This window comes from Bipolaris victoriae (genome assembly GCF_000527765.1).
Source record: "Bipolaris victoriae FI3 unplaced genomic scaffold scaffold_14, whole genome shotgun sequence".
Lineage (NCBI taxonomy): Eukaryota > Fungi > Ascomycota > Dothideomycetes > Pleosporales > Pleosporaceae > Bipolaris > Bipolaris victoriae.
In genome coordinates, this window is record NW_014575378.1 from 316992 (window position 1) to 329644 (window position 12653).

The 12653-nt window shown below is 51.5% G+C and overlaps 6 protein-coding genes across 6 annotated transcripts; 4 read left to right on the forward strand and 2 right to left on the reverse strand.

Moving 5' to 3' along the window:
* Window positions 1–1089: 1089 nt before the first annotated feature.
* On the forward strand, window positions 1090–3213 carry COCVIDRAFT_90115 (hypothetical protein; the record flags this gene model as incomplete). The annotated part of the gene is made up of 2 exons (XM_014704617.1): window positions 1090–2884; window positions 2939–3213. 2 exons carry the CDS (start codon window positions 1090–1092, stop codon window positions 3211–3213), a joined length of 2070 nt encoding a protein of 689 aa, XP_014560103.1.
* A 936-nt stretch (window positions 3214–4149) lies between these two features.
* Window positions 4150–5840, forward strand: COCVIDRAFT_34880 (hypothetical protein; the record flags this gene model as incomplete). The annotated part of the gene is made up of 2 exons (XM_014704618.1): window positions 4150–4363; window positions 4420–5840. The coding sequence occupies 2 exons, from the start codon at window positions 4150–4152 to the stop codon at window positions 5838–5840; spliced, it is 1635 nt and encodes a 544-aa protein (XP_014560104.1).
* A 391-nt stretch (window positions 5841–6231) lies between these two features.
* COCVIDRAFT_34881 (hypothetical protein) lies at window positions 6232–6751 on the reverse strand (the record flags this gene model as incomplete). Its single annotated transcript, XM_014704619.1, has 2 exons — window positions 6232–6420; window positions 6506–6751. 2 exons carry the CDS (start codon window positions 6749–6751, stop codon window positions 6232–6234), a joined length of 435 nt encoding a protein of 144 aa, XP_014560105.1.
* A 394-nt stretch (window positions 6752–7145) lies between these two features.
* COCVIDRAFT_23788 (hypothetical protein) lies at window positions 7146–7623 on the forward strand (the record flags this gene model as incomplete). The annotated part of the gene is made up of 3 exons (XM_014704540.1): window positions 7146–7181; window positions 7237–7356; window positions 7426–7623. The coding sequence occupies 3 exons, from the start codon at window positions 7146–7148 to the stop codon at window positions 7621–7623; spliced, it is 354 nt and encodes a 117-aa protein (XP_014560026.1).
* An 899-nt stretch (window positions 7624–8522) lies between these two features.
* Window positions 8523–10658, forward strand: COCVIDRAFT_34882 (iron reductase domain protein; the record flags this gene model as incomplete). Its single annotated transcript, XM_014704620.1, has 4 exons — window positions 8523–8571; window positions 8619–8892; window positions 8942–9958; window positions 10037–10658. The coding sequence occupies 4 exons, from the start codon at window positions 8523–8525 to the stop codon at window positions 10656–10658; spliced, it is 1962 nt and encodes a 653-aa protein (XP_014560106.1).
* Window positions 10659–10969: 311 nt separating this feature from the next.
* COCVIDRAFT_34883 (hypothetical protein) lies at window positions 10970–12448 on the reverse strand (the record flags this gene model as incomplete). The annotated part of the gene is made up of 4 exons (XM_014704621.1): window positions 10970–11617; window positions 11711–12185; window positions 12245–12359; window positions 12418–12448. The coding sequence occupies 4 exons, from the start codon at window positions 12446–12448 to the stop codon at window positions 10970–10972; spliced, it is 1269 nt and encodes a 422-aa protein (XP_014560107.1).
* Between the last annotated feature and the right edge of the window lie 205 nt (window positions 12449–12653).

Here is a 12653-nt window from a genome sequence, read left to right on the forward strand (position 1 = left end):
CCGTGGCGTTGACTTCGTGCTCAGGCGCTCAGTATAATTAGCAGCTAGCTGCAGACGGGGCAAAGGGGGGAGGGGCTGACAGACATTTACTCATTCATTCTGGGATATTATTCGTATACGCATCTTCTCAACACATTCACCTCTCATATACACACACACCGCAATAGTATTGGCTGCTATATTTTCGGCGACACTCTCGCTTCCTCGGCAGCATAACAGTGCAAGCACGCACACCACCTCTTCTGATGTTGCTTTCGGGCACGTCCATGCACACTGCCCTGGCTGCCAGAGGTCACGTTTCTCCGCATCCGCTGAATAGTGCATGGGCGAGTCGAGGGCCTAACCCCCTATCGGATCAAACATCCACATCGATAGTGGTTGCGTTTCAAGGTCACACACACCACCTCGCTTGCCCAGCCAGCCGTGCTCTGCCGCCCAGCTGCTTGTCCCTACTTATGTAAAGTGCCGCCTAACACACGCTTCCGCAATGCGTGGGGCTTCTTAAAACATCAATTGCCACCCCGTCCAACCTTGTCAAGATTTTTTTTCTTTGCAGGAAAAAAAAACGGCCTGCACTTCGCCTGCCGAAACGCGCTGCCACTAACCGTCGTATCTGCACGCCATCTTGCAACGCCCCGTGTCAGGGTCCCAGAAGTGTCAAGAAGCGTGAATAATTAACTGGACCCTTGAAATTCCGCTTGCGAGCCCACGGGTGAATCTAACCGCCCCCGGGCCCGTCTCGAAGATCCCTCTCCCCAGGGTTCTGCATTCTGTGCCGCCGCACGTCGTCGTCTCCCATTTTCGTCCGCCTACATATGCATACATACGTATGTATATACATATGCTGCCACGCCTCATTCACAGCACTGACAACCACCCGTAGCAAAGTCTGGCTCACTTCCGCCCAAACTCTCTTGCTGTGTGCGCTGCGCGCGCTGGCTGCCTGGTCGCCAGTCAGTACTTTGGGGCGCCGCTTAAGGAAACCACTTTAGAGCCCCACCGCTACAGCGAGTCAGTGCATCCAAGTGGCCATAACACATCATCTCGAGAGATCTGAGGAAGGGGGGCAAGTGGAGCAATTTCAGAGCCATGGCCGAACCCCTCTCGACACCGCCATCCAGGCCGCTGCCATCTCTCCCCCTCGACGAAGAACCCTACGCCGCCCACCAGCCAGACTTGAATCCACCACCACCTAGTTCCTCGTATCGCAAACCCGATCCACATCCTTCCTCACGTAATCCCTCTATTCCTTCCTTCAATATTGACCAGCGCCATGATCCAATAACTGCCGGCCGTGATTCAAGACAGTCCGGCTCTTCCGTGACCCAAAGCTCAGACGGCCATTCTAGAACCCCGTCTAGAGAATCACCAGACATATCCGAAAACGGGCGTTCCGCAGACGTGGTTCCACCGACGCAAAACATCCCCTTCAGACCGTTGCATATAAGCAACAGCTTCTACTCTGCCCGCTTTTCCCACGTCGCCGAGATGGACGCTGCAAACGCTCGGGACGAGCTCGAGCTTGCATACACCACCACGGAGCAACACCAACCTAGAGGCATTCCCAAGCACCCCACTCCACCTCCGCGCACACATTCTCCCCGTGAAACTACGCAATCTCCAGCCTCTGGCTCCCAAAATTCGTCAAATGGCTACAGTATTCGACATAACCGTGGTCACAGTTATGGCCAAGAAGGGCCTTTGCAAGTTCCGCGCTCCACGGTCCCCAGACCAAGTTCTGCATATACTTTAGGTTCGGAACTCAATGTACCAGGCCGTACGGATTCACCCCGCCTGTCCGTGGCCGGCATGCCCTCACCCCACGGATCGCCCAACTCTTATGCCCGCCAAGTCTCAACCTCACGCAGATCACCAGATGTCCGACCGGAATCTTCCTACATTGACCTGACCAATCTCCCATACAACCAACAGGTTGCGCCCGTTGCAAATTTCGGCAAGACCGGACTGCGAGGTGTGGTGGGAGAGAATGCCTCGTTGCTCGACGAGAAAAAGACGCTCGATATGTACAGGGCAAACGTCAAGAAGACGCAAGACAGCTCAGTCCAGTACGAGTTTGCGCTGTTCATGATACAGGTCGCACAAGAGGTCATGGCAAACGAAGGCATGAACAATACCCATGGCATGTCGTCGGTAGAATTGTTAAAAGAAGCGCGCCAGATTCTCCAGAAACTAGCCGACCGCAGTTACCCGTTTGCACAGTACTATCTCGCAGATGGATATGCATCAGGTCTGTTCAACAAAGATAAGCCCGACCACGATCGAGCCTTTCCGCTATTCATCGCTGCCAGTAAGCACGGCCATGCGGAGTCAGCGTTCCGTGCCGCGCTCTGCTATGAGTTTGGATGGGGTTGTCGCAAAGATTACGCCAAAGCTGTCCAGTTCTACCGCGCTGCAGCGTCCAAAAACCATCCTGGAGCTGCCACTCGACTTGGAAAGGCGTGTTTGACTGGCGATATGGGTCTTCAGAACAAGTACCGGGAGGGCGTCAAGTGGCTTAAGCGAGCCTCCGAGTCAGCTGACTTCCAGTACAACGTCGCGCCCTACGAACTAGGTCTATTGCACGAGACAGGCTACGGAGACGACATTTTCAAGGACGAAGTGTACGCAGTGCAACTGTTCACACAGGCTGCAGAGTTGGGCCATCCGCTGGCTGCGCTGAAGCTTGGAGAAGCCTACGAACACGGCTTGTTGAGATGCCCCAAGGATGCTGCACTATCTGTCCACTACTACAACTGCGCTGCCCAGGCCGACATCCCCGAGGCCATGATGAATCTCTGTGCCTGGTACATGGTCGGTGCTGAACCCGTCCTGGAAAAAGACGAAAACGAGGCATACGAATGGGCCAAGAAGGCTGCTGAGCATGGTAAGTGTGCAATCTGTCACCTTGCGTCCACAATTTGTTGACTAACAATACCAGGTCTTCCAAAGGCCGAGTATGCGTGCGGTTACTTTACAGAAATGGGCATCGGCTGCCGTCGGGACCCTCTGGAAGCCAACGTATGGTACGTCAAGGCTGCAGACTCAGGAGACGAAAGGGCAAAGCAGCGTCTCGCAATCATTCAAGCTGCAGCATCGGGACAAGCGAATCCTCTGGCTTCAACACCAGTAAATGTTCCCGACAAAAACGCCAAGCTGCGAAAAGAAAAAGGTGGAAAAGACAAAGAGAAGGATGAGAACTGCGTGGTAATGTGAGAAGGCATCGAGTGCCTCGAGGATGTGTCCGCCGCTGTTGTCCTATACCCGGCTTGCATTTATTTACTTGGGACTGCATACATTGAGGTGTTAATTTTCATGACGATGGAGTTGGTTGATTGTTTTGATAGGGGGGCCGTGGATCTATGGAGTTTGGTGTATGTTTGTTGCCTACATGCGTTTGGATCTGAGCGTCAAAATACCCCGCCAGTCTTGGCAGGAACCTGTGCAGTATTGTCTAGTCGCAGCATTCTACTAGAAGTACCTGCATGCTAAAGAGATATCCAGGGCAGGATAGAAAAGATTATCGTCTGTTCAGCGCGGGTGCTACCGGCTTTGTCTCCGCACGTGGTGTCACGTCTCGTGACGGCGTCTCAAAAGCGCCGATTGGCCAATGGCTCACAACTTACGTAGTGTTGAACTGCAACAGCATCGGCCGTCTTTCGGCATGCATGCAACGGCGTTACCAACGCTCGCATTCCCGTGGTACACAGGGGCCATCGCCGACGTTTCGAGAGTAGCCCATGAGATGTCCAGGCCTGAGAGATGGACACGCCAGCAAAGGGCGTGAAGCTTGCATGATAAGATTGATAGTAGAAGCTTGGCGTGCGGCTTGTGTGGACTCGCTTCGTGTCGCTTCCCCAGCCCGTGGCTAGCCGTTACCGAAAGTATAGCTGAGCGGCTCCACTTCTCCACAGGCACGCGTCGGACTACATATGTAGGGCGCGCGATATGACCAACTAGTATGTATCTGAATTCCGATAGAACGAGCTTTAAACGTTACGTCGTCCCATGACATTTGGGCTTTACTTTTACACTCACTTGCCTCAATATCAAAACAAATTAAGAAGTCAAGTGGACCAAGATAAACATCTACATCACTGCATACTACAAGCCAAACATTACAGCCGGACAACCAAAAGCACCGTGCACGCAATGTCCCCTCCGTCTGCAGTCGAGGTATCCGCCACTTCGGACACATCCGGAATTACTATTCCGAACCCTCTGAGTGCGCCCATACAGAGCAATGAGATGCCCGCAAGGAGAAAGAAGACTACTGCAGCACAATGGGGCGTAGCAGCACCGTCTGACACATCAAACTTTAGACTGAAACCGCACGACCACAAGCCCAAAGCAAAGTCGTGGAGTAGTAAGTTTTATGGACCAGGTAGCAACTTGCAGCCATGATGACTTACTTGACCTCAGGCATTTTAACTAACGAGGCCCTGATTCGAAAAGGCAACTCGCTAAAGGAAGCTGCCAAGTTTCTCAGTACACCCGGTCTCATATCTCTCGGAGGAGGACTGCCCTCTAGCGAGTACTTTCCTTTTGAGGAGCTCTCAGTCAAAGTGCCCAAAGTCGGACACTTCTCCGAGCCCGAAACCAAAGAGTCTGGAGTGACGCTCACTGCGGGCAAACACGACCTTGCCGAGAACAAGTCCGTTTTCGACATTGCAACTGCATTCAACTATGGCCAGGGCTCAGGCTCAGCACAGCTTCTGCGCTACATGACTGAGCACACAGAACTGGTGCACGACCCACCATATGAAGACTGGAGATGCACAATGACAGTTGGAAGCACATCTGCCACCGACATGTTGCTTAGAATGCTCGCAAGACCTGGTGACATGGTTCTCTCCGAGGAGTACACATTTTCGGCTTTTGTCGAAACCGCCAGGCCAATGGGTGTCCGCGTATGTGGCGTGCCAATTGACAGCGAAGGTCTCTTGCCCACAGAGATGGACCGCATACTCTCAAACTGGGACCAGACCGCTCGAGGATCCCGCAAACCACGACTCCTCTACACCGTGCCTACAGGACAGAACCCAACTGGCGCAACATCGAGCGGCGAGCGACGCCGAGAACTATACAAAGTGTGCCAAAAGCACGACATCCACATCATAGAAGACGAACCTTACTACTTTCTCCAAATGCAACCCTACACGGGCCCCAATGCACCCGACGTCCCACCCCCTTCTTCCCACGCCGAATTTATCAAATCCCTCGTCCCCAGCTACCTCTCCATGGACACCGACGGCCGCGTAATCCGCATGGACTCCTTCTCCAAAGTAATCGCCCCGGGCTCGCGCGTAGGCTGGATCACCGCGCCCGCACAAATCATTGAGCGCTACGCCAAATACGCCGACGTCTCGACGCAGAACCCATCTGGCATCTCTCAACTCGTCCTCTTCAAGCTACTCGACGAGCACTGGGGCCACGCCGGCTACCTCGACTGGCTCATCCACATCCGCATGCAGTACACCAAGCGCCGCGACACCATCCTCGCCGCCTGCGCCAAGCACCTCCCCCAAGAAGTCATGCAGTGGAAACCCCCCATGGCCGGCATGTTCCACTGGATGAAAGTAGACTTCACAAAACACCCCGCGTACCCCGAAAAGAGCATCGAGGCTATCGAGGAAAGCATCTTCATGCGCGTCATCGGCCATGGCACCCTGGTTATGCGCGGCAGCTGGTTCTACGCCGACGCAGAGGAAGAGCACAATACGCTGTTTTTCCGCGCTACGTATGCGACGGCGCCGAGTGATAAGATTGATGAGGGGATTAGGAGGTTGGGTGAGGCGGTTAGAGAGGAGTTTGGGCTGGGCGAGTATGCGAAGGAGAAGTAGATAAAGACAGACGAATTGAAAGTCTAGATTGCGAGCAAAAGGTGTGTATGTGTGTGAGTGCTTTGCTGGTTGGGGCATAAGCAATAGATGAAAGAGTCTTTCTTCGACATTTTGATAAGACTGATCGACTTGACCCGGTCTACCAGTTTGTTGAACTGAAATCCCCGAGGGTTGGTTTTGTGGTACTCTTACAATATATATTCGATACACGGAGCTTTTCTTCTTTTCTTGTTTGAATAGACCCTTTGTTCATAAACGCCCATTTTCCAAGCCCCATTCATTTCTCTCTCTAAAAAAATAAAGAGCCGCAATCTTTCATCAAACCTCCGTGCAATCGTGTTTCGCTTCTTTCTCTCTCCCCCACCCGTCATCCAATAATCTCCTCCTCTCCTTAGTTGATAAAGTTGACACAGAAAAAGTGCAACAATAGACTCCCTAGCACGAAATCCGCAAACGCACGCTCATGCGAGATACTCGCAAAATGTTCCTTGTTCTCCAAGTTTGTCTGGATGCGCAGCGAAGCCGTGAGCACGAATTGGCCGACTGTTGCGCTGAAGCCGGATAGGAAAGCATTGAATGGCTATTTGCGTCTCGTCAGCTTTCTTTCATTCTATTTGTGCTCTTTGCGTGCACTGCTGTGTCTGAGGAGAAGGGGTAATACGTACAAAGTTTCCAACAACGACTACGTATGCGAATTGCAGGGCGCCGACTACGACGAGGAAGGCGAGGAAGATGTCGAGGAGCTTTGTTCGCTGCGGAGTCTTGGTCACGTATTTATCCCATATTCCCTGTGTGATTGCTGCGGCGCTCGTGTTGTTGGTCGTGTTTGGCTTGCTGGGGCGCGAGGATGCTGCTTGTGCAGGTGCCGAAGGCGTGTCTACGGTGCCGGGTGTGCGTTGCTTTGGCGCCATGGTCTATATTCTATGTTTGTTGTTGTTTTTCAAACGAGAGAAAAAGGGAAGGTCTGGCGGAAAGACGAGCGTCCCTATTGCGTGCAATTGGGCGTGTATGGGTTGCGGGTGATGGAGGTCGTTGGTGGGTGGTACACAGGTAAGCTTGAGGCCAGATGTTCGTGGTTGGCCCGAGCTGAGGGCGGGATTACGACGAGGGCAATGGCCTTGCTCCATTCGCGCCGGGCTTCGGTGTGCTCGGATGTCCGCTTTTCCCCGCAAAAACACCCATTGTACTGATACTTAAGCGTCGCTGCGTTCCTTGAAGCTTTCATCGCGAAATTCACTGATTGCATTATCCCAATTCCATTTCATTGGAACACCCGTACCGGTCTCTTGTTCATACAAAGCAATCATGGTAAGTAGATGTTCTGGCGATTCCTTTGGCTTCGTCATATACGAGTCAGGTGCTTGAGAGAGAAACAAATGCTGATGGGAAGATATAGAGCTCTCTCGGAAACATTGCTCTGGTCCTCGGTACCCTCACCGCTGGAGGTGGAATTACCGGATACGTCAGGACTGGATCTGTGCCTTCAATCGCAGCTGGTTGCACTGTCGGCTTACTGGTACGCGCTCTTGCCCTTGCCAATCTCGTGGCCTCATCTTTCAATCAAACATCTAAACATTCATAATAGTACATCCTCGGTGGCCTTCGTGTCAATAGCCGCGCTGCCTATGGTGTTGAACTCGCTCTTCTCGCCTCCGTCATCTTGGCTGGTAGCTCTATCCCGCGCGCAATCAAGTCTGGAAAGCCTCTACCTATCGGATTGAGTATTCTGGCGACTTTTGGCCTCTGGACTTTTGGAAATGCCTTTATGAGCAAGCGCGCTTGATCTGGGAAATTCGGGTTGAAAGTTCGATGGATTTCGGGATTCTCGGTGGGATTTCTTGTTCTATATCCAAATTCCACAGGCCGTAACCGTAAATGGAATTGCAAATGTACTGCTTCAGCAATATCTCCTCCCTCTGGTCACCCCGCATTGATACAGTCTACTTATGCTCAAGTTTCAAACTCGGATACGATTTGGTTCTCTCGATCTTGTGAATGTGCTACGGAGTTGTTGATATCCTGATAGGTTCCCCACAATCGGTGCAAGCCAGGGGGTTCGGGTTATATGGAAGAATGCGAGATCCACCACACCAACGTTCAGCCACTATTATGGAAACTCCCCACTTACTGAGTATCACAGCCCCGCCTCGCGTGTCAACTGCCGTGTCTCTTTTATCGACTTGGAAAGCTTAGCACAGCTCATTAAGACCGTATGGACGAATACCGAGTAGCGCAAATATGATTCCAGATCAAGCTGATGGTTGGATTCATCAAAATTAATAGCCTCCAGCGTGCACCACACAGCTTTATACTACCAAAGACCAGTGGCTACCAATGAATTGATGTATCCTGTCACAATACTCAGGCTGAAACCTGTCGAGCACGCCCAAACGCCCCAGATCAACCAGTCTGGTGAAACTAGGTTGTCATAGATCACAGATCCGGGGCCGCAGATTGGTCAGTCGAAGGTCCACCGTGGATGTCTTCAACGTTTTCATTTATGATATACAAAAAGAATGATGGCATATTTGCGCACGGATGATGTGGAAGCGTGGTATCATGTGGCTCTCTGTTGTTACCGCCGTCATTACTATTGATCACATAAAGGGCTGGAAAACACCCTCTTGACAGTGATCGCTAAGGTTTAGTAAACAACTCTCTATCCGTAGAAGTCTATCCAGTATGCGCTACACCCAGATTATTGGAAGTGCTGTTTTATTTCTTGGGTGCAGTGAGTATCGCAAGCTTCAAAAACTGGAATTTTCTAACACTGAGAAGCACTTGCTCAAGAAGGTGAGGCACAATCTACTGTTGTATATGATGCAGAAACGAAAATCAGTTACTCTTCATACACGGAGCCGGCGACAGGAATGACCTTTGGCGTTGCGCTCCCCAAGAATGTGACGGACCCATACAATGCCATCATCAGGATTACTGCTCCAGTTACCAATCAGTGGGTGGGCTTCTCATGGGGAGGAAACATGGTCTGGAACCCGCTGAGCGTTGCTTGGCCAAACGGTCAGTCCGGAGTGGTATCATCTCGTTTCGCCTTGTGAGTCTCAATCTACAGGTTGTAATAGGCACTCCCTAATACAGTATAGTGGTATCGGTCTGCCCCTTGGGTACGACGGAGCCGAACACACGTACCTCAAAGGGACCCGGACAAATACTACCCACTGGACTGTCAATGCTCTCTGCAAGGGATGCACTGGATGGCAAAACAGCGAAGATGCTCGCTACTCTTTGAACGGTACCGGCACAACGGAATTCGCTTGGGCGTACGGTACTTCTGCGGTCGAAGATGCGGCTCGGAACAATTCGGCCTTTAACGTCCATCAAGCCTGGGGCAAATGGATCCACAATCTCGATGCTGCGCGGATCAATAATTTCGATTCTTTGGTTCGGGCTAATCTGTTGACGGGGCCCATAGCTAGTCCTTCCGCTGACTTGACGACAGTTGTGACAAGCATTGTGCCATCTGCAACTGCGAAGCCAGTAGCAACTGCTGCCATTCCCGCTTCCTGCTCTGGCGCCGGAAATCCTGCATTCCAAGGCAACCTGGCAGCAGGATGGAAGGCTACCAAGATTGCTGGTGGAATGACTAGCCCTCGAAGCATTCAGTTTGACAATGCTGGTAACATGCTCGTTATACAGTCTGGCAAGGGCATATCCTATCACAAGATGGGAGCGGATGGCTGTGTCACTTCGACAAAGATGCTGATATCGCAGAATAACCTCAATCACGGCATAGCCTTGAGTCACGATGGTAAGACACTGTATGCAAGCTCCATGACCCAGGTCTATGCTTGGCCATACGATGCCGCAGCCGGTACCCTCGGAACCCGGACCACTGTCGTCACAGGCATGTACAATGGTGGCTCACATCTTACACGTACTCTTGCCATTGCACCCCAGAATTCGAGCCTATTGGTTGTATCTCATGGCTCCAATTCCAACATTGATCAACCTACATCAGACCCAAAGACAGGACGCGCCATAATCAAAGTCTTTAATCTAGCAAATGTCCCCAGTGGAGGATACAACTACGTCAGTGGTGGTTACAATGCCGGTTACGGACAGCGCAACGAAGTCGGCATCTGCTTCGACAGCAACAACATGTAAGTCATTTTACCTGAAAAAAAAATACACCAACACAGCTTATTGATGGGATATCAAACTCACAAACACCCCAATAGGCTCTGGGGCGTAGAAAACAGCGGCGACGACTTCAAACGCAACGGCAAAGACATCCACAACGACAACCCCGGCGAAAAAATCCACTACATGGGCGACGTCTCGCTCCCCAACAACGCGTGGTACGGCTACCCGTCCTGCTTCACCGTCTGGAAACCCAGCGACTTCACCGACAAAGCCTTCAAAGTCGGCGACTGGTTCACGCAATCCCCCAGCAGCACCCTCAACGACGATACCTGCGTGCAAAAAGCCACACCCCCAAAGCTCACACTACAACCACACTCCGCGCCCATCGACTGCAAGTTCGATGCCAACAGTACGACAATGTACGTTACGTACCATGGGAGCTGGAATCGCCAGCCCGTCACCGGGTTCAAGCTTGTGGCTGTCAAGTTTAAGCGCGGTGCGGATGGCGGTTTTACGCCTGTGGAACCGCTGACTAGTACGACGGCGGCACAAGATGTGTTTTTTAACCCCGCGGTGGAAAAGTGTCAGGGGAATGGGCCGGGGTATAGCTCTGGGTGCTTTCGCCCGGCTGGGTTGGCGTGGGATTGGGTGGGTAGGTTGTATATGACGTCTGATACGTCGAGTAATGGGGAGATTTGGATTTTGGGGCAATCGTAGTGGGGTTGTTTGTTGAGGGGTACGATTCGGGTTGGGGTGCTGGAGTATGTAGGAAGTGGTTGTTGGTAGTTTTGGTCTTTTGGGTGTAAGAGTGAGATATGGAGTTTCGTATACTATTTGATTCGGAATCAGTTTTACTGCCTCCGAAGGCATGTGTACCTCGTATCCATTCATCTCTCCTTTTTTTTTCTCTCTCTCTCGCTTCTGTTATCATTATTGCCATTTTGGAAATTGGAAATTCGTACCACCAAGGCAAACTGTTCACGTCCTCACAACACGACTTTTGATACTAAAAAAAATCAAACACAACACTACGACACAACCTTCTGATACACATGCCCCGTCCTCCTAATCTCATCCTCAACATCTTTCCCCCTCCCCTCCGTCTCCAACCTCCTCACCAACGGCAACACCTCCTTACCAAACTTCTCAATATCCTCTTCATAATGCAAATGCGCCGTAAGCACCAAATCGACACCCAGACTCTTAAGTAGCAAAATGCGATCAGCAATCTGCTCCTTAGTCCCAATAAGCTTCGTCTTAAACCCATCATTATACTGCACCAAATCCTCGAGGGTGCTATTCGCCCACATACCCTTTTTGTTCGCCGTGCTCGCACCAGCCTGCTGGACGGCACCGCGAAACGCCTCTACAGCCTCGACATCGGCTTTGCCCTGGATTTCTTTAAGGACGCGAATAGCTTCGTCTTCGGTGTCGCGGATGATGACGAAGCCGTTGACGCCAAAGCGGACTTTGTCTTCGCGGCCGAACTTTCGGGCCCGAGCCTTGACGTCGGCGATTTGCTCGCGGAAGCCGTCTAGGTCGTTGCCGTTCATGAAGTACCAGTCGCTTACCTCTGCGCCGTTGTGGCGCGCGTCGTCGCTGTTGCCGCCTTGGAAGATTTCCGGGTGCGGCTTTTGGAGCGGTTTGGGGGCGAGTTTGTAGTCGTGGAATTGGTACTGTGGGGAGAAAGGTTAGAATATCAAAATGAAGAAGAAGAATGGTATTGTGAAGTGGGAGGGTTGGAGTTTTGAGGGCAATGGGGAACATACAAAGTCACCGGCAAATGAAAAACCATTATCGTCGGCGGTCCAGATACCCTTCAGTGCGCGGATGAACTCGTTGGTGCGTCTATAGCGCTCAGCGTGTTCGAGCCACCACTGTCCGACGGCAGCAAATTCGCTCTTGTTCCAGCCCGAAACCATGTTGACAGCAATGCGCCCGTTGCTGTAGTTATCGATACTCGCAAGCTGCTTTGCTGCAATAGTTGGATTCCATACGCCGGGAAGTATAGCAGCAATCAGTTTGAGGCGTTCAGTACTGTGCAATAGGGCCTGGGAAAAAGAAACACTCTCGTGCTGATTGTCTGCTCCATATGATGCCGTGAAACGGACTTGAGTGAGCGCATACTCGAATCCATACTCTTCGGCTGTCCTGGCGTACCGCACATTTGATGCGAGGTCCCATTTGGTTTTTTGGGCTATTTTGGAAACTACGAGACCACCGGAGACGTTGGGAACCCAATATCTGTATTTCCCAAGATTAGGGTATGCGATAAATTTCAATTTCGACAGGAGGCTGCTCACGCAAACAGTACACGATCTGGATCCTGGTTGATGTCCAATTGTTTTATGGGCGTGAAACTGTCTTCTGCTCCATTCGCATGTCCATTGGTGCCGTTTGTACTGCTACTTTCGACTTCTGCAAAGAAATTGTAAGCTATAATTTTTTTTTGATTATTATGTTCCGTCCATGTTACCTGTCCGTTGTCTCTTGCGTGATGGCGACATGTCTGTTTCGTGGAAATGATTATCAAAAACGGATTTGATAATCGAATTGTATTTCGAAAGGTCTTATAACGAAACGTCCTACTATCTTGACCCTGAATAAAGCATTGTCGACCAAATTTGCGCATTATAAGCGTAGATTGCGTGATATGCAAGCATACGTGAGGTCTGCGGGGTTGACGGGGGATTAGACCAGGTAGGTGAACTA